Raw genomic sequence first — 20,816 nt, forward strand, 5'->3', positions numbered from 1 at the left:
GGCCGGCCCCGGGGCTGGCGGCTGGAGCACAGCCGAGACTGGCGGCTGGAGCACGGCCGAGGCTGGCGGCTGGAGCACGGCCGGGGCCGCGGCGTGCTGATCTGCCGTCGCTGGGGCGACGACCGGTGCGAAGACCGCCGTCGGCGCAGTCTTCGTCGTCGGAGATATCCCGGTTGAGCGGCGATATCCCGGCTGCTTCGAATCCCTTAAGGATGTTCTTCCGCGTGAAGGTGGCGTCTTAGGCACGACGAAAAATCGGCGCCACCTGGTAGAGGTCGATGTGACGTCCCGGGTTCACCATCTGCCGCCGGGTGCCGAAAGCCAATCAGCGGACACCTTGGTTAGGTCGTCCCTTGAATTTAGACTCCGCCGCATTACCATCCGCAGTGGCAGAACTTAGCCAGCGCAGAGCGTCGCTCGCAGACTAGGCAAAAAATCAACTGAGTCGCTGGGCGGCCAATTCGCCCCGTATGGGGCGGCCAATTTACCCCAATATGACATTTTTAGGAAAAGGGGTCCGCAGACAAGCAAAAATTGTTACTCAAACTTGCAAAAGGGTCAGACAGCTTCCTGAATTACCAGATTGTTCTACCATAGAGTTAAAATTTTGATGTCACCCAAATAAGGGACACCATGCAACTTTTCGTAAAGAAGAAAAAGTTACGTTTTTTAGCCAAAATTCAAATATCGTTGGCTTTACAAAAAACTGGGCGTCGCCGAGTTTCCTTAGTTTCTTTCCAAAGTAGTTCTTATGACGGCGGATGATGCCATATTAAAAAATAATCGCTCGGGACCGTCAAAACGCGTAGGCATGGGGCGGCCAAAGTGACCCGGGCGGCCAAATGACCCCGCTCTCCCCTACCCGATTTTATGGTCCTAGGTCAACCGGTGACCTCTGACACCGTTCCGTGCTTCTATCCTCAGGACACTGAAATCCTTCTCCTCCACGCCGCAACCCCCTCCGGGCTGGACAGGCAACTTTATCTCATGCGGGCTGCTCCCTTGGAGCGGCACCGCTGCACCCGAGGGAGCGCACCCCGTAGCCGGGTGCAGTGAGTGCCTTGGGGCTGGGTGGCCTGTCCTCTGGACGGGCTCAGCCCCGGCGACTCATTAGGGTGCCTGCCCAGACCAATGTCTCCCCCTATATCCTATCATCCTTCCGGCTCTGAAATGGTCTCATTGGACCGAAAGGGCCTAACCCAACAAAACAAACAAAAACCGGTGACCTCTGAGGTCAGGTCAAGTGCCTCAAGGCACGGTTCCGTTTTTGGTGAATAACTTCGCAAAAAATGGCCGCAGAGCCGCGATTTTGCCAGCATCGTGTTCGCCTCTCTCAGGCGCGTCGAATGATATACTTTTTGTTTGGGTGAGGTAAACTTAGGGTGTTGACCTCGGGTCACGGTCAGGTCGGCGTCCCCAGGTCACGAAATTGGTCAAAGGAGGTCATGTCGCATATCATTCGATTCGGCAGGTCTTCTTGAGTCCATAGGTGGCTTTCCCGACTCGCTAGCTCAATTTGATCGGTACCTAGTTATTGACGAAAAACTAATAAGACCCTTATAACTTCATAAACGACGTCGCGCAAGGTCAACATTGCAAAAGTGACGCATCGAACCTTGCAAGGAGTGCATGAAATCACGATTCGGTGTGCTTGAGATAGTTGGAGATCGATCGTTCCCGGCGCCAGAAAAGTTTTCAGTTTATCCCCATTGACTTATACCTAATGGTGAGGTCACGAAAATGACCTGACCTCATATGAACTTTAGGAAAAATCCGAGATATACTACATTATACAAGTTGAGAGACTCCTATTGGATACTAGGTCCTCCAAGGTTCATTTCCCTGTGAAATCTCCTCTGGCAGTGAGGGCGTTGCGAAGTTGCGACATCTGAAGACCGTGCAGAGGTTCACTTATGACCACATGGGCCAGTGACCTGATCTGACCCGAAAATGCGGTTGGTGTCAAAAGATCCCGTTTGATTCAAAGGTCAGGTATGCCAAGCTTCAGCTCTCTATCGCCGGCGTGTTCGGAGCTATCGCGAAAAAAAAACCTATGGAGGGGCGGCACCCGCCCCCCCCCCCCCCGGCCGGCGAGGGTTTAGGCCCTAAGAGACCAGTACAGGGCCTGCAAAGGGCAGGATGAGACCTTAAGATGCCGACTTGGGCCATCAGAGGCTAATGTGGGTCCTTACAGGCCAGTATGGGCCCTCAGAGGTCAGTGTGGGACCCTAAAATGCCGGCATGGGCCGGTGTTGGACCCCAGAGGCCAGCAGAAGACCCTCAAAAACCAAGATGGGCCTCAGAAGCCGGCATCAGGTCTTCAGAATCCCGTGCAAGGCCTCATAGGCTAATGTGGGTCCTTACAGGTCAGCATGGGCCCTTAGAGGTCAGTGTGGGGCCCTAAAAGACCGGCATGGGCCGGCGTTGGACCCCTCAGGCCAAGGTGGACCCTCAGAGGCCGATGCGGACCCTTAGAGGCCGGCATCGGGTCTTCAGAATTCAGTGCGGGGCCCTCAAAGGCACCTAAAGGCTAGTCTTGGGACCCCAGAGACAGAAATGAGGCCACCAGAGGCCGGTGTGAGGCCCTCAGACGCCGGCTGGGCCCTTGAGGCCGGTTTAGGGGCCCTCAAATGAGGTCAATGTGGGTTCTCAGCGGTCAATGTGGGCGCTTGACCGCCACTGAAGGGCCCTCCGAGATCAGTGTAGGACCCTCAAAGACTGGCTTGGGAGCTGTTAATAGCTAGCGTGGGATTCTTGAGTCTCGTGACAATCGAATAAGGGCCAGAGCCCCATACGCCCATGGGGGCCCATTGGTTGTTTGGGGGGGCCAAATGATATGATGGCCCCCTGATTAGCCTTTGGAGGGGGGAAGGGCATGGCCCTGATCCCCCTCTGCGACCGCCACTGCACTGAAAGTGGAAGGGGGGAGGTGGCAGATACAGACATTGCTGGCCCCCAGCCTGTTTGAACCGAGGCTGAGGCATGGTCACCCTGGCCCCCAGCTAGTACGCCTTTGACGAACTATGCCGACCCCAAGCAGATAAGGTCAAGCGTTGGTCGTTTGTATACGCATTCTCCTGCACCGTGCAAGTATTGTCTTAGTATTGCCTATACCTTTTTAGTGCTCGCTGTCCCGCGCCTCGTATTCAACAAAATGCTGTCACCAGGACTCACAGTCTTGTCTCTGATATGGTTTCCTTCATTGAGTGAAGGAAATTGCGGTCAATAACGCTGTAGAAACAAAAAGGAATCCTCATTAAAGGGCAAGCTGAATGTTGTCAAGTTACCGGGTGGTAGGTTAGGTACAGACAGACACTTAAGTCAGCAAAAAGTGGGGGGGCCAGTTAACATTGCTGGCCCCCCCACCTCCGAAAGTGGGGGGGCCATGGCCCCCCCGGCCCCCCCTGTTCCTACGCCTATGCCGCTATTAAGTAATGTGTGGTTTTACCAATCTCAACGGATGGCTTTGACCGACGATTTTTAAATGCGGACTGATTGAAAAGAAGACGTCAATAGATAAAGTTGTAGCTGCAAGGGTGAATATACATGTAAGCTACATTTAAAGTCTCGTTGCAGTCTGGCTAATCGATCCTAGGCTTCAGAAGCAGTCAGCAGAACATACCCATGACTGAAACCACACATTACTTCTGCTGTGGACCGTACATAGATAAAATTGCCAGCTTCAGCTGACACAAGCATTGACCACCTCCAACTCCGCCTCATAGTTTTTATACCTCAGGAGGAAAATCTGTTCAAGGAAGGGTGCCACCTTCCGAAATTTTTGTTCTATGAATCTATTTTACTTATTTGAATTTTTAGACGTGGTTAGCGCGTCCACAATATACAAAAAACCGAAACATTGCATTTAATACATTGGCCAAAAAAAAGATCGTTGTTTATATCACCACTACAACTCAAGGTCGTTTGATGTGGCAGCTAGGACGGCTGGCATATCCTGTTGTCATGGCAACATATCATTCTGCCATTTGCATTGATGGCGCAACTGAGACAAAAAGATGAACAAATAAAAAGGAAGAAGATAACATGATTTGAACTAAAGGTTTCATCAAAAGAACATCAGAAAGAACATCAGAAAAGAACATCAAATAAGTCGAGTAAAGGTTTTTCCTTTACAATGCTTAAAGGAAATAGTTCACTTTCACGAAATTATTTTTTTTGCAACGGATTTATGATTTTTTATGTTCAAAATAATCAGCAAAGAAAATAAAACCTTTTTATAACAAAAGATTATTTTCTATATTTTGATATAGGAAGAACTTTTCAGTTTCTGTAAGGCACACGCGATCCAGTATGAAAAGAGCATGGGTCCCGAAAATTCTTCAGAAACAGAGAAATTATCGCAGCCACCGGCATTTGGGCGATCTGCTCGATCTGATAATGTTCCCCTGAATGTCCTAATTGATCAGTACGAGAATTTCTCTAGAGTTCTCGTAGATAATTTCTCTAGTTTCTGAAGAATTTTCGGGACCCATGCTCTTTTCATACTGGATGGAAATATATGCAAGGCACACATCCTCAACGCAAGACACCTTTTTCGGGACGAGAAATAGAATATCTTTGCCTAGGGTGATCGTTGGGCTGTAAAAGCTCCTGATTTATGCTCGTCTCAGCCCAAGCTACGGAACTGCTATTCCAGTTCAAAACCCATGTTAAAAAGTGAACTATTTCCTTTAAGAGATCTATGGAACCCTTCACCCTTCATGCAACTTACTAGAAAAACTTCCCAATTAAAATTTTAATTCTTAACCCATTTACGCCCTTCGTTGCGTTTTCGCAACGCAAGCAAGCGTCGACGTGATCGAAGCTTGAGAAGTGTGTAAAAGAGACTAACCGATGAGACAAGTTTCAGCGTGTGTAGCATGGTTGCGCGCATGATGCTACGCAGTTACAAGTCTGTGCGGCCGGTAAGTTACTGCCTAGAGCTCTCAGAGGGAAGTCGAAGGTTTTGTGAGTGATAACGTCACGAAAACCAAGATAAGTAGGCTAAGTGCTTAACAATATCGTAATGAAAATTGTGTAAACATATTCTGCAGAGTCCTTACAATAGCGTAGATATGCATTTTGTTAAGAAATAATGCTACAAAAAGGGTTTGTGACTATTTTCAAATATGACTACGGTCGCGTTGCGGGAACGCAACGAAGGGCACATCGGAAAGACAGCGGTGTTGCGAAAACGCAACGATGGGCACATTTGCAGGGTAGCGGAAGTATGAATATCAACAATAGACTTCACTCGTGATACGCTGTGGGTTCTCTCTTTCTCTCCCCCATCTTCCTCCCTCTCCTCCTCGTTCCCCAACTCTCTCCCTCCCTCTCTCTCTCTCTCTCTCTCTCTCTCTCTCTCTCTCTCTCTCTCTCTCTCTCTCTCTCTCTCTCTCTCTCTTTCTTTCTCTCTCTCATTTTGTAGCCATGAGGCTGTAGCGGCGGAACATCTTCAATTAAGGGCGGGGGGGGGGGGCACTGCCGACTTTTGGTCCCATTCTTTCCATTTCCATTTCCATGCAACGCCTATAGGGATAATGTTAAAATGGCAAAATCAAGGGGGCACGGTGCCCCGGTGCCCCCTCCCCCGCGCTTCGCCGCCTATGCCATGAGGGTCGAGGGACGTGTATAGGTATGTTTATTGCAAGGTGCGTTCGCACGTAAAATGTTGCGACACATTTCATATTTTTAACACTCCTTTCTTATTCTCTCGCAGATTTCGGCCTCCGGCTGTTACTAAGCAATGTGTCCCCATGCATCTGAAAATCGCATGGTAGGAAAAGGACCCATGCATCAAACAGTCGGCGATGCTAACGGAGCTGAGAGATAATTAGGTCCTTTGGAAATTGGATCTACTATGTACATTGTGCATATATAATGAATAAGGGGGATGTATTCTGGTATCAGGCGACCGATAGGCATCGCCATTCTCTGGATAGAATCTGCTGACTACCAACATTTACGTTAGAAAAGATAACTGAGGGTCGGCAAATAGTGGGATAGGCCCCCTCTGGGGGTAGCTGAGCCCTTCGGCAGGGGTAATGAGGGCGGACCTGGGAAAATAATGATTTTTAGGATTCATAACTCGCATAGATTCATAAGCTGCTTAATGTAGAGTATACGCTTGTTTTCTTGCTTTGATAGGCTTTTTATCTAATCAGACCATTTTTAGAGCTAGCAGGATTATTGGAATTAGGGGAGACATTTGTCTGACCGGACACGGTTAATCGTAGACTGGAGACTGAGCCCAGAAGTGGGCAGGCCACCCATGACCCACCCCCTTCCCCCCTCCCAAGCACTCACTGCACCCGGCTACAGGCGCGCTCCTATGTGAGCTGCCCGATTGCGATATACGTTGCCGGTCCAGCCCGGAACAGGGGGTTGAGGCGTGGAGGAGGATTCAACTATCCTGAAGATGGAAAGGACGGATTGACGTCGAATCACCATTCTGTCCTGGCATTGTCTCGAGAAAGAGGTTACACGTGAAGGTCGCTGAGAGTGGGGCCATGAAAATTTTGGATTAGGTGTAAACATGATAAACTGGGAGTCGATTTGTTGTGATGCGCTACGCCTTACGCGGGTTATTTGTTAGAGCCGGATCGGTCCTTTTTTTTCTTTTTGCTGAGAGTGGGTACGACTAACCTGCAATGGAATTTAACTTTACTCCTAGGAGGGTGGTTAACAATGATTGCGGATATACGCGCATACGTGAGGCACTGGTTTACTCCCAATCCTCCGTTTAATTGTATTAGTGTGGGGTCTGATAGGTGGGGGTAATGGCTCTGTCTAGCTTCCAAAAAGAAAACATCACCCTGGATACGTGTCGACCACAACTTTAAATGAACAGCAATGGACAACGTAAATGGTTGATAATGACCGTGTTGCCATCTCCCCGTTCGCGAATCATGAGGTTATGCTTCCTCACTGAGGCTCTTAGGCGGGTTATAGAGCATGACGGATGTGGGTTCCGCATTTTCAAGCAATAGTTGTCAACAGTTGATTGATGTTTTGTCAAAACAAATTAGCATATACGGCAGTTCAGTGTATACTTTATGTCCGTCTGGTGTGCCCGTCGTTGCGTTTTCGCAACGCTGATGGCGCCCGGTGTGCCCTTCGTTGCGATTTCGCAACGCATGTTTTTTACGTTTTTCTCGAAAAACTTTTGCTGCAGGCAAAAATTATTTTCGATTCCATGCAAGGCCCTGGTAGGAGCATAACATATTTTGATTTCGTCGATTTTCATGATGGTCAATATTCCTGGGCATAAATGGGTTAAGTGTATACCATAAAGAAAAAATATACCCTTTCAAAATGATAAAACATGCTTCAAAAGTATAACTTTTATACATACCTTTGCTGATTTCATGTTTTATAAAATACCCTTAACACGACGAGGAAATAGTGCTGAAGATTTTTGCCTGCCCGAATGCTGGCAGCAAAACTCGCAAATGATAACTTCACGTGCGGATTCAATGCTGACCGTCTCGAGCATAGGTAAGTGAAGCCGGTTTTTAGGTTCATGTGAGGCTAATCTTGTAAAAACTGCGTTGTGTCCAAAAGGTGGCACCCTTCCTTTAATATATCACCTGTCTGTATGCCGTATAAATCATACGTTTGCCGTCGCAGTCACACGGAGGCGGACCACCTGGTACGGAGCAGCTGCAGCCTGGTGTGGACGCCGCTCCGTCTGGACGTGGTGCACACACACTGGGCGCTGCAGAAACAACTCCCCTACGGCGCCCGCATAGCCAACCTGTGAGTGAAAGTAACCGTAGAGAAATAGAACGAAAACCTGAATCGAACGAACCAGAACACTGTGAGGAAATAGAAACAACAGTCGGCTTTATACCGAATTCAGCAATGTACCCAAACATAACGTTACCCTCGAAGTGTCGTATATACCTTATCAATATCAGATTGGTATTGGCTGGGACCCAATAATTCTAATCCTCCGACGGACATCTCCAGCCCCGTGTCAGCTGCTCGCTGGCGGCACGCCATCCCACGGCTCGTGTGTGTTGCTGTCCGCAGACTGAACCGGCTGGTGGAGGCCGGGGTGGTCTCACGCAGTCAGCGACCCTGGGCCGTATCGCGCGGCTCGTGCCGCAATCCCACCGCGGTGAGTGGGGCGAGTCTGTTGGGGCAGGCCGGCACACCGACCGGGGGGTGGGGCGACCCACCGACCGGGCGGGGGGGGGGGCGGCCACATCCGCGACCAGGGACGGGGGCGGGGCGGCCACACACTCCCGACTGGGGACGGGACGGGGCGGGGCGACCCACCGATTGGGGACCGGTGGGATTGGGGACCGCCTCAGGTTCAATGAACACGTGCGCGACATGACCAACAGGACCCCTGACACTCCGTTGGGTGATCACTTTACGGAGAAACACGGTGACAGTATCGTAGATGGGACGTCTGCTCCGCTCAAAATTAAAATATTGTACAAGTCTAAAGACCATCCAGACCGTAAAATAGCTGAATCGCTGCTGATAAGAAAGAACCGCCCGGAACTCAACAGTAATGTATCGTCTTGGCCTATTTTGTAAGGTAAACAATGCTAGGAACAACGCCGATGTATGTGTAAATGTGTACTGTATATGTTTACTGTGCACTAGGTACTGCGTATGTTCACGCGTTCAAAGCTAGATAGTGTTTGTGTGTGTGTGGGAGGGGGGGGGGGGAGGGTGGACTATGTGTGTTATTGATTAACGCTATATGTTATGGCATTGAACGCTATAGGTATGTTAATGCGAGTATGCCAATTATGCCCATCTTTGCTTTCTTTGTATTCCATTCTGGTGTTACGGTGTTATATGAATACTGGACGGATAGACACGTAAATGTGTAAAAGCCTGGACAGCATATGATAGTTGCTGGCATGCTGCATCTGTTATGCCTTGTAGACAGCTGGGTGACTTTGGACGAAATTGTGAGAAATAATGGCGAAGGCCTGTAGGATGTTTTGTGTTATGGTCAGTCGGTATGTTAATACTTACTTATCTCGTACGGCTGAAACTATGTATTTTGAAAAATAGGTGCCCTATGTGATGCTATTTTTGCTAGCCAAATATTTCATGAGTGGTGCGAGTGAGCTAGTGGGCACGATTCAACCATAAATTTTTGTTGAAAGACAGTTGGAAATGCGGCAAATGGAAATGGTATCGTTTCTAATTTGAAACTGTTTGAAAAAGACCTGTGGTCGAAATATTACATTCTTTCAAATAAAGTATATATTTGTACAGCATTAGTTTTGGCAATTATCGAGGAAATAAGGTCATGTTTTTACATTTTCTACTATTTATGAACATGTTCCTCGCACAAGCACTAACCTCATTAACCCGCGCGGGGCTGGGGGGGGGGGGTAAATTTTACCCCCCCTCGCGAATTTTTGCGATATCTCAAAAACGGCGGCGCGCAGCGCCGCCAAACTTTCAGTACCTTTTCTTACATCAATTTGACACCTTCCCTGAAAATTTGAGCGAAATCCGTCGGAAATTTTTTGAGAAATTGACGTTTTAGTGACGTCATGTTCGCCATTTTCGCCTCAAAAACGGCAAAAGTTCAAATGCCGCTAACATCTTCATTTTTAAAGGAATCAAGACGTAACAAAAAAGTTTATACGTAATTTTACTTTGTCTATCAAATGGCTATCTCGGTTTTTTGAAAATTTTGGATTTTGGCCTAATTTTTTTCAAAAAACTGATTTTTTTGGGAAAATCATTATAAAATCCAAAATTTTGAGTCTATCGAAAAAATCGGAATATATGTCAGAGAAGTGGTCTATGTGCACCTACATACCAAATTTTAGAAGAATCGGTTCAAAAATGTGGGAGTTATTCAAAACTTTATGACGTCACGACACACAAAATTTTTGAAAAATGACTTTTTTGGAAGTTCTAGACCTCGTACGGAAACAAAAATAGCACCATTCGATTCGCCGTGAAAAACTGCATCAGATAGACACCTTTTTAGGCCTTAACAACCAACTTCAAAATTTGACCTCACTTGACCTGACCTTGACCTGACCTCGACCTGAAATTCATCCAGAGGTGGTCCATATCACTTATTGAGTGTGCCTATTGAATTCTATGAGGAAAATGGCCCATAAAACATGTGTCGCACATGCCCTTTTCTATATTTTGTTTTTTGGTGACCTGACCTGACCTGACCTGACCTTGACCTTGACCTCTGAATGATATTGTATGCAACTAATATTGTCTTGGTAGCCTAAGAACACGTTTTGGGCGATCAGTCTCAGTCCATGACTCCATTCTTCGGCAACTACGGTGCAAGGCCGATACTGTAGAAACTTGCAATTTGTACCCTTGACCTGACCTTGACCTTGACCTCAAACTTTAAATTAAGTACATGTTTTTAGTAGTTCGTGATGAGAGCTTTTGATTGGCGTTTGAATTTTCCAAATCGGACCATTAGTTCGGGAGATAACAGGGGGGGTAAAATTTACCCCCCCCCCCCAGCCCCGCGCGGGTTAAATAACATGCACTTGGATTAAAAGAGAGGGATTGAACGGACATCCCCTTTTTTCGCGAATAACTCTAGCAACATGCAGCCGATCCACCACTTGACCAGTCACGAGGTCAGGTCAAGGTCATTTACTTTAGATCAACTGGGCTCACTTTTCGAGTTTCACGTGTTTCTAGGGTAGTTTTTAGCTTATTGCCGAGACAGGGGGATGCGGGAGACAGACCGATATCAAATTCAATACCCAAATGATAATAGTATAGGGCATTAAAAGCAACTCCGGCGGTATCAAGATCGATCCACATCAGATTGTCGCTAAGTTGAGCTTCAACATCAAATGTACGAAGCTAATCCGCATAGTAGAAGCCACTGCGGATCTGAGCAGCTCTTACCTTCAGCCGGAGATGCGGTATGCGTGAACAACCGGCCGTCACTGAGATCGGTCACGAAAAAGGGCCTCGGGCCGCTCCTCCCGACCCGGCGAGCTTGCGACCTGTGATGTCACGCATTCCAGGGCGCGGGCCAGTCCACAAATGGTTGTCATTCGGCTCCCCCGAAACTGGCATTTAGTATACCATGAGCACCGGTCGTTCTCGTGTCACTTCAGTCGTTATGATGTCGTTACTCTCTGATTGTAATCGCCCCCGTGTCGTTTCATTGGTTCCCAAAGTCGTTCCCCTGTCGTTACAGTCGTTCACCTGTCGTTGCAGTCGTTCCTGTAACGCGTTCCCCTGCCGTTGCAGTAATTCCCCTGTCGTTCCCCTGTCGTTACAGTCGTTCCAGACCATCTCCCTGCGCCACACGCTGACGGCGTTCGCGCTGCTGGCGGTGGGAGCTGTGGCCGGCGCTCTGCTACTCTGTGCAGAGCTGGTCTACCGACGCCGCGTCTGCCGACCGCTGCCGAGGACACCCCCTCACCAGCCGGCGACGCCCGTCAACGCGACCCCACAGTCCGCGAACGGCGCGACCCCACAGTCCGCAAACGGCGCGACCCCGCAGTCCGCGAACGGCGCGACCCCGCAGTCCGCGAACGGCGCGACCCCAGTGCCCCGGGCCACGCAAGCCACCGTGAACCGACGCGCGAAGGAGCCGTGCCCAGCCTGGCAGGAGCCGCAGTGACGGGAGACGGCCGGTACGGGGAGACGGGAGACGGGAGACGGCTGGTGCGGGGAGACGGGGAGACGGGAGACGGCTGGTGTGCGGCGCTGAGCGCTGACCATGGCCGGTACGGCGCTGGCCGCCGACCACGGCCGGTACGGCGCTGGCCGCCGACCACGGCCGGTACGGCGCTGAGCGCGTCCGGTACAGCCGGCGTGGAGCACCGCCGACGCTCGGTGGCACCCGCATCATGATCGCCTTTTGCCTATACTAATCTGTACTGCTATGCTAACTAGTCGCTCGCTGCACTGATGCTGGTCACTAACTGATGTGGACCGGTTGGTCACTGATGCAGACCGGTCGCTAACTGATGTATGCTGGTCGCTAACTGATGTATACCGGTCGCTAACTGATGTATACCGGTCGATCACTGATGCAGACCGGTCGGTCACTGATGTGGTGGACCAGTCGGTCACTGTTTGGACTGATCAGTCTCTGTACTGATGTGATCCAATTACGTCACTGAGGTAATCCGTCACCGACGCGGGACTGCGGCTAACACGAACGTTAGCACGGACTGTGGCGAACACGTTCACGTGCAGGGTTCTGATGTCACGGGCATGGAACGAAACGGGACGTAACAACACGGAATGACAATGACACGGAATGACAGGGACACTGGCTTAAGTTCACACGGACTCTGGTTACGATGAACAATGAGCGTGCCGCAAGATATGTACATAGTGTGAATTAATATACATTAATATTCATGCCAGTAGTAGAGCAATTATAATTACGACATGATTTTGAAACCGCTATAGTCTGTTCCCTGTCAAGCTTGCAGCCGATGTGCTCTGCTGAAAAGTGCGTGATTTCTGTAGGTACATACAGCTCTGAGCTCTTACATTCAAAGACGCAAATTTTTGAACGGAGGAGCGAACTGCCGAAGGAACTTCGACCGCAAGCTTGACAGGAGCAGACTATAACATCTTAGCTTTTCAACATTTGCTGAAATAAATACAGCGTTCATCAATTTGCTGAAATAAATACATCATTGCAGGTAAACATCGTCTTAACCATGCAAGCAAGGGCGACGGAAGAGGGGTGAAGGGATGCAGCTGCACCTCCATCCAAAAACATGGGGTACAGGTGCTTCTTTTGCTCCCGAAAAAATTTGCACGAGGACCTCGTCGAAATTGTCGAAATTTCCTCCTGAAAATTAGTGATCGAGAAACAATAGCCGATGTGGGATCATAGAAAGGTCAATATTAGAATCCGGAGCGCTGCACGCCTGATTTTTGGGTCCCCAAGCCGGCTTTCCGGGCCCCAAGTCACGTTTGGAGGCCCATGACGGCCTCTGAGGGCCACAACGACGGCCTCTGAGGGCCCCACGGATACTCCAGGGGCCACGCTGGCCTCTTAGGGTCCCCACAACGGTCTCTGGGGACTATCACGATGACTTCTGATGACCTCTGATGTGACCTCTGGGACCCCCATGACGACCTTCGAGAACCCTCACGACGATAGCTGAGGGTCCCCCACGTGGGCTCCAGAGACCACTCTAGTCTCTGAGGGCCCCACGACAGTCTTTGAGGGTCCCACGACGGTCTCTGAGGGCCCTCTCAACGGCTTCCAGGAACCAACGTAGGTTCTGAGGGCACTCACAACGTCTTTGGACGACCCCATGGAGGCTACAGGGACCACGCAGATCTCTGAGGGCCCGCACCCGACCGCAAACTCGTTTGGAGAACGTGCTGTGTTATCCATTAGGCCACGCAGATACCACGGACGATTATGCACAAGTACTGGATTTAGCGTCTGGCCGAATGTGTGGAACAGAATAGAGAAACATCACTATGCTCAATGCCGCCGCATTGTAGTAAGCCTATTGAAAACTGTGACTACACGACGTGCGTGAAGATAGCGACGGATTCAGCGACGGATTCAGCGTCGGATTCAGAATTAATTGAAATATGTTATCAGATGAAGTAGGACACGCTGATTCTAAAAATGGACATAAAACACATTTTAAGGTAATCTTCAAGGTCAAATTTGAGGTCAAAAGACGGGGTATCCAATAACGTCCCGAATTATGGGCCCCAGAGGACCAAAAGTGGGTATACATACATGATAGCTCGTCACCGTGGGCAGCCTCCGTGACCATGACCTTGACCTTGACCTCTGACTTTCAAGGTCAAATTTGAGGTCAAATGACGGGGTACCGGATAACGTCTCGAATTTATGGAAGGATCGGGCTAAAAACGGTCCAAAACAACGGCCAGCCTCGTTAGCTAGCCTCCACTACCCTGACCTTGGCTTTTTTACCGTCTGGTGTGGCAATGTGAGGAAGCTGCAACCTAATATAGGTAAAAACAATGTGTCAGGTGGCCTACCATTTCTCTCTTTTTTTTTTTAGTTGAATATTCATCGTGTCAGAGTTATGACGAAAAACAAGTGGCCTAAATCCCATGAGAAAACAGGATTTGGGGGTACCTTAGGTTTAAAGGAGACACTAGGGCGATGGCCGAAGGACAGACCGTCCTCTCCTCCCCCCCCCCCCCCCCCCAACCAAAAGACGGTGGCGGAGCCCTTGGAGCTGAGTGTCGTTAGGTTCATGCATCACAAAGCGTTTTTTTGCCACGGATACCCTGAAACTTGGCAATGAATGGATCAAATTGTTCCCTTTTTCTCAACCCATGCCCATAACCCTCCCACTCATGTTCACGTGTGGCCGACGCATGCATGGCTATCGACTATCGGTATCGCCTGTGAAGGGTACAGCGACATTGAATGTATTAACATACACAGCGTGACCAGCCGTATCAATGATTGGCTCGGCCTCTGACCTGATACAGGCAGAAGCCGAAACAAGGCGGTGCCTTGTTTCGCCACCGCCAGTCACTCATGACTGTGCCAGTGGCGCGGGAACTTCTTCCAGACTGGGGGGGCTGAACCATCATAGAGATCAACCTAGGGTACCCCCAAATCTAGCTTTCTCATCGGTTTTAGGCCACTTATTTTTCAAACCTTGGCCTTTTCAACGAAAAAAAGAAGAAAGTATTTGCAAAAAAAAGTGAGGTATTCCGTCTCAGCTGAGTGAAGAAACTAACGTTTTGGCAACCTGGAATAAAGGTTTTAAGCTGCCAAATGAGTTGCCGAGTCAGTAAAATAGGTAGATTTTACACTCACATGCTTTCTTCCTTTGTGACTCACAACCCCTAATTTGGGGAGGACAAGCTGCCCCAACGGTTCCTGGCCTCATGAAAAGTTGTGAGGCACCGCCCCCACTGCCCTCTCCCCCGGTTCCCGCGCTTATGTATGAATCTATGAAATTGTGTTGGTAGATTTCCGATTTCGATTCCTCCAGCTGGGGGGGGGGGGGGGGCTCAAATACATTACGAGCCCCCCCAGCCGAAAAGTTGGAGAGGCTCAGCCCCCCCTAGCCCCCCCGGTTCCCGCGCCACTGGACTGTGCTCTCAACGAGTCCGTTACCACGATCCTGCTGTGAGCACTGATCAGGTAAGCAGCAAACGGGAACGAATGTAATGTGTATACTGTATAGTGCGTACCGCTTGTATTTCATCATTACCGTTTATGGCCAACGTGTTGCTTCTTCACAAAATGTGCGAAATATCCACACTAATCTACGACCATTGTGGTGGCTGTGTTCCAGAAATGTCCGTCTTTTCGGCGGAACTGGCTTGTCAGTTGTCAGTGTTCACTAGCCTCGTTTTGTGTAAGCTGTTCACATTCAGAAACATTCTCGTTAAGACCTTAAAGGGACTATCCCACCTTCTAAAATGTTTTTAAAACCAGTTAAATTGTGCCCGACTTTATAGATTGGATGACCAGGAACACGGTTCTGGCATTTATTTTTCATTAAACATCTTAGGCTTCCCATATTCCAAACACAAACTTTCAAATATGTGACGTCACAGCCCAAAATTACCTCCTTCCCCAGGCCACATTACTGTCATAAAGCTGATTCTTTTTACTCTGTAGGCACCACAACAAAGTTCAGACCAAGTTTTAAGCGATTTTTCAACGAACAAACCCATTTAAATCAGAATGACTAAACGAGGTGAAGTCACACTAACGGTCGCTCCATGTTGAAGATAGGGCCTTGTACAAGGCCCATTTTCAAATGAAGGGAACGAATTTCTTCAACACCAAGAGGCCGCGGGGGTTGCAACCTAGATAGATAGTGGTTTCTGAACCTCGCCGCAAACTTGGCTATCTCAACTCAAACCCCATGTTAAAGGTGGGATAGTCCCTTTAAGCGCTCGCTCTAAATCGCGGTTTGTATTTTATATAGAATGCCTTCAATTGCTGGCTGCTTGATAGCGATGATTAATGATTATAATTGGTTACTTTCGGCTTTCGCATTTGCGCAAATGAACACCGGACCCAAGTTAATGGAGACACAAATTGACAGCCACGCAATGCGTGTCAATTGGGACTGTCACGGCAAGGCGATACAATATCGGCTCAAACGTTTTGGAAGATAGAAAACTTTCTTGAATGACAGCTATTGCTTTGAAAGCATGGTAGCATCATTTGAACGTAGCCTAAAGAAACTATTTTTTGACATTGACAGACCATGATAGACGACAGACGACAGAATGACAGACGACACTGACAGATGCAAACTTTGCTTTCGTGTTTGATTCCATTTACTTGATTTTAAAAGCGCAAGGCCTGATGAACATAAACTAGCCTAACAGAACTCAATAAATGTCTACCATCGCCATTCTGGTGATGACGCCTGAACTGTAACTGATATTAATTGATGTGACGGCCCATTAACAGAAGCCGGGTCCATTTGCGGGCTGTGCTTTGTAACCTCTCTTGACCATTCGACACCTGAAACGGATCAAAATAGCCTTAGTTTATAAAACGGATGATCACTCGCCAAATGAGCATTCTCAACAAAGGCTAAGCGAAATTCCTAGAACTCGACTACAGCTTATGTCTTGAAAACTTACATCTTGTCAGTGAGCATCCATTATATATATTTTCTACTAAGACTACTGCAAAGACAGCATGCCTTAACCTTCGCCGGCACAGGGTTGATGCACCCTCCCTAAAGTTTTTCGCGAATAACTCGCGCAAAAAGCGGCGGATCGCGACTAAACTTGCAGTACCCTCGCATTTATCACTTTTACACCTACCCTGAAAATTTCATGACCTTGACCTGAATGCCCTTTGACCTGTGACCTATTTTCCGAGACCATGTTTGGCCGGAATCGCGATTCGGCGTGTGTCGGCTCGCATTAGCCGCGCGTTTGCAAGCTTTTCGTGGCTCCAAACGTTCAAACATGTGCTTTAATGTTGCTCCCATGCATTTGGGTGGATGTCAAGGTCACCTGAAGGTCAGGTCATTGACCTTTGGTGATCTTGGTCGTTTTTTTAAATAATTTTTTTATGAGTTTCTATATGCTAAAATTTTTCTATATGCTTCTTTTTCGAGTTTAACATGTTTCTAGGCTAGTTTTTTAGCCGAATTCGAATTTAGCCACCATTTGAACATTTACGAAGTAGTTTTTTGCCTTCGTAACACTGTTACAAAGCTGTCAGAGGCGGTTGACGCGTACTACGAATACCTGTCACGACCCCTACTGGTTGAACTGACCTGACCTGACCCGACCTGGTCTAAATACTTAAAGACATCATCTGTGATCAAAACTATCACGATATTCGTGATCAGCATCCCGAAAACCCCATAGCACCCACACTTTACGACTTTCTAACAGGTTCCGATTTTCCCGAATTTTGGGTCCTTGACCTGACCTGGAAGGTCAACCGATGGCCTAGGACCTCAAAATTGGGTATCATCGGCTTCCTCTCGTGACGGGCAATACGTTCGTTTTTTTCTGCGAAGCTCTAGTTCGATCAGGGGCCAAACGCGAGTGTGGGGGGGGGGGGGGTCGTGCCAACCAACCTTTGTGCCGTCGAAGGAAGCAAAATGGCCTGTGCCGGCGAGGGTTAATATTGATATAAGTCAAAGCCACGCAACGCATAAGATTGCACTATTGCTCATCCTGAAGGACAGATCGATCTGCGTTTGTGGTCTTTAGTATTAGTTAAGTGTATATCTCACCTGTGCTCCTCCATCCTGCTGGCGGTGAAGTCGGTGCGCACGGTGCCTTTGGGTGACCACAGCCGCTCGGCCACGGCGGACGCCCGCGGCCACAGGCGCGCCATCAGGTTCGTCTCGTCCACGAGCTCGCTCCACATGCACGCCTCGCCGCCGATGACGAGCGCGTTCTGCTGCGCGCTGCCGCCGAAACTCTCCGGCTCGGTGTCGTAGTAGGTGTGCCAGTCGCTGCCGTAGCTGATGTAGTCCAGGTACCACGGCGAGGAGAGGATGACGCGCAGATCCTGCGCGGTCAGCTTGTCCATCTCGACCTGCCAGCCGCCCTTCCATACCTCCACGATGGTATCCGGCCGAACTGTGACGTTGTTGTCGACGGCGTCCTGCCAGACAACGTACTGGACGTCCCCGGGAATGTCGGCAACCAGGTCGAGCAGTCGCTGGAAAAAGACGTTCTCCACCTCCTCCGGGGTGGTGATGTTAAGACTCTGCATCCAGGCCACGATCTGCGGATTGGACAACCAGCAGTCGAAGCCGAAGCGGACCTCATCGCCTCCTAGGTGGATGTAGTTGTCGGGGAAGCGCTCTGAGATCTCCGTGAGGAAGATGGAGAGCATGGTGTACACGTCCTCGTTGCTGGGGTCGACGGGGCCGGTGGAGCCGTCCGGCTGTCCGTCGGCACCGTAGCAGGCGGTGGTGAAGCCGGGCAGCCCGACGCCCCAGGAGCGCGTGTGGCCGGGCGTGTCAAACTCGGGGATGACGCGAATGCCGCGCAGCCTGGCAAACTCGATGATGTCCTGGACCTGCTGCTGCGAGTACACCATGTCTTCGGCGTAGGCGCCGCCCTCCGCCAGCGCCGGGAACGTCTCGCTAACGAACGGGAACGACTGGTCGTCAACGATGTGCCAGTGGAAGACGTTGAACTTGTTGATGGCCATCACGTCCAGCATGTCCTTGATGGCGGTGACCGGGTAGAAGTGGCGCGCCGTGTCCAGCAAGATGCCGCGGTGCGAGTAGCGCGGCCCGTCGCTGCCCGATGCCTCCCGCACGTACAGACCCCCGACGCCGTTAGCGTACATCAGCTGAACGAGGGTCTCCAGGCCTCGCAGAACGCCCCAGAGCGTGTCGGCGGTCAGCGCCGCCAGCCCGGAGGTGGCGCCCGACGAGGCCACCTCCAGCCGGTAGCTCTCGTCCATGCCGAACTCTGGGTAGGGCATTGAACACTCGGTGGTCAAGTTGACGTCGACACGAGCCAGCTCAGCAGACACGCGCCGAGCGGGGGTGCCGGTGGGCCGGCGCCTGCGGCCGGGCCGCGGTGCCGCCAGACCAGCCACGATCGCCTGATACCGCGAGATGGCCGCTGTCAGGGAGTCGCAGCTGTGACCGGTGACGCGGAATTCGAGCTGGTCGGGCATCGGAATGAGCAGCGCGGTGTCGCCGAGCTGGAGGTCAGACGGCGCCGGCCATGGCTCTCCCTGAGTGGGCTCCACGGCAGGGAAACCGGCCCAGCCACAGCTGCACAGACCCGCGGCCACTGCGAGAGAGAGAGAGAGAGAGAGAGAGAGAGAGAGAGAGAGAGAGAGAGAGAGAGAGAGAGAGAGAGAGAGAGAGAGAGAGAGAGAGAGAGAGAGAGAGAGAGAGAGAGAGAACTTTTATTATGAAAGTTTGCTTTTAGTTGCACAGCAATGCGAATGAATGCCGGTCCCGTAGCTCAGTTGGTTAGAGCGTTGGACTCCGCGTGGTGAGAGCACGCGTTCCCGGTTATGACAGTCCGGGTTCGAAGCGCGACGGGCGCTCGACATTTATGGGCCTCCTGACAGGTATGGTTGCGGTTGGTGGCAGGCCGTAGCCAGGCGAAGTCAGCGAGGGGACCGGCCGTGCGCGGCTTTGTGCGCACGTTAAACTTTGGACTCTAAATTCTGCCATAGAATCGGAATTGCGCGATCGGAGGGTAGAGGGCAGGGTCATCGCAACAAGCTTCGCTTAGCGGTGGCTCTGTCCTTGTGAATCCTTCCCATCAAAAGGTTCGGACTAAATTAAAAAAAAAAAAATTAAAAAAATCGAAATCTATATCATGATTTTAGAGGAATTTTGGGGGTTACACCCCCTCCCCCGCAGCGTCCAGGATCGCCTTTTTGGATCTGCTAGTGTCCACTCCATACCAAGAAGATGTCGTGCAGCGGTGTTAAGCAGCAAGGCTTACCTGAGGTCAGCAGCCAATGCCGCAGCATGTTCCGCGTCTTCGGTTGCTCTCGCTGCTTTCCGCGTGTTGTGCGATGGCGTGTGTTCCCGAGTCGGGCCGCCGCACACTGCCGGGCCGGCGCCACGCCATCGTTCGGAGCCGCTCACATCTGTGGCGGCGCTGATAAATATTGGCTGTGAACAGAACACCTGCAGCCCAACCGACAGGCGCTGGCTTGCTGACAGACAGGTGCACCAGCAAAACACGGATCGTTGCAGCGATTATTACTCTTGTCGCGTACAGGGCATTACGAATATTGGCTGAAAAGCTACACATGATAAAGAAAGCATAATACGGATCATTTTATTATTGGACACAAGATACTTGGGGCATTCCACGATAGATCGTACCAGGCCCGTCACCCTCATCTCTCAGATTTTAATGAAAATCAGTCCTAGGGGTAATCATAGGCCCCAAAGACGCCTGGCAAAATATCAGACTTCTCAGATCAAAACTTTTTGAGTTATATTGCATTATATTTTTTTAACTTCGGTATGTAACGGTGAGTTTGATGGCCTATAACTCAAGAACGGGTTAAGCAACCAACAAAAAGTAAACAACACTAAGCTTGCAATAAATCAAAAATTAATATTACCATTTAAAAATTCGAAAGAAAAAATTTCATTATTGAGCAAAAACCTTAATCTTTTTTCATTTGCCTCTAATGACTTTTGGGACCAAAATTTTTCACATTTTTATTTTTTCAAAATAATCTTCATGTCATTGCAAATCGACATGCAAAAAAATAGAAAGGTGTTCTTTCTATAAATTCCTCATTTTCCCGCAAACAAAATGGGTTTCGGAGGGGTTGATACGACCCCAGCACGCCGTTTCGCTTCTAATAGAGCTAGAGCCTCGCGGAAAAAACGAGCGTGTGTGCCGTTACAAGTCGCAGC

General features: G+C 49.8%; 2 protein-coding genes across 4 annotated transcripts in view; one reads left to right on the top strand and one right to left on the bottom strand.

Annotated features, from left to right (window-relative positions):
- The window catches only part of LOC122384385 (glutamate receptor 3-like), a 29,131-nt gene extending 16,482 nt beyond the window's left edge, over nucleotides 1-12,649 (top strand). Inside the window, exons 7-10 of one of the 3 annotated variants that reach the window (XM_043371751.1) lie at nucleotides 7,630-7,758; nucleotides 8,035-8,122; nucleotides 11,261-11,649; nucleotides 11,682-12,649. In XM_043371751.1, coding sequence (XP_043227686.1) covers nucleotides 7,630-7,758; nucleotides 8,035-8,122; nucleotides 11,261-11,605 — 562 coding nt within the window. In that variant the 3' untranslated portion in view covers nucleotides 11,606-11,649; nucleotides 11,682-12,649. Of the gene's footprint in view, nucleotides 1-7,629; nucleotides 7,759-8,034; nucleotides 8,123-11,260 lie in introns of all 3 variants that reach the window. The other 2 variants (XM_043371753.1, XM_043371754.1) reach the window with 2 other exon arrangements.
- A 2,790-nt stretch (nucleotides 12,650-15,439) lies between these two features.
- Nucleotides 15,440-20,107, bottom strand: LOC122384386 (beta-hexosaminidase subunit alpha-like). The gene is made up of 3 exons (XM_043371755.1): nucleotides 19,882-20,107; nucleotides 17,685-19,212; nucleotides 15,440-16,447 (listed from the first exon to the last, which is right to left on the bottom strand). Exons 1-3 carry the CDS (start codon nucleotides 19,907-19,909, stop codon nucleotides 16,387-16,389), a joined length of 1,617 nt encoding a protein of 538 aa, XP_043227690.1. The 5' UTR covers nucleotides 19,910-20,107; the 3' UTR covers nucleotides 15,440-16,386.
- Between the last annotated feature and the right edge of the window lie 709 nt (nucleotides 20,108-20,816).

This window comes from Amphibalanus amphitrite, unplaced genomic scaffold, assembly GCF_019059575.1.
Source record: "Amphibalanus amphitrite isolate SeventyFive unplaced genomic scaffold, NRLGWU_Aamphi_draft 000188F_arrow, whole genome shotgun sequence".
Lineage (NCBI taxonomy): Eukaryota > Metazoa > Arthropoda > Thecostraca > Balanomorpha > Balanidae > Amphibalanus > Amphibalanus amphitrite.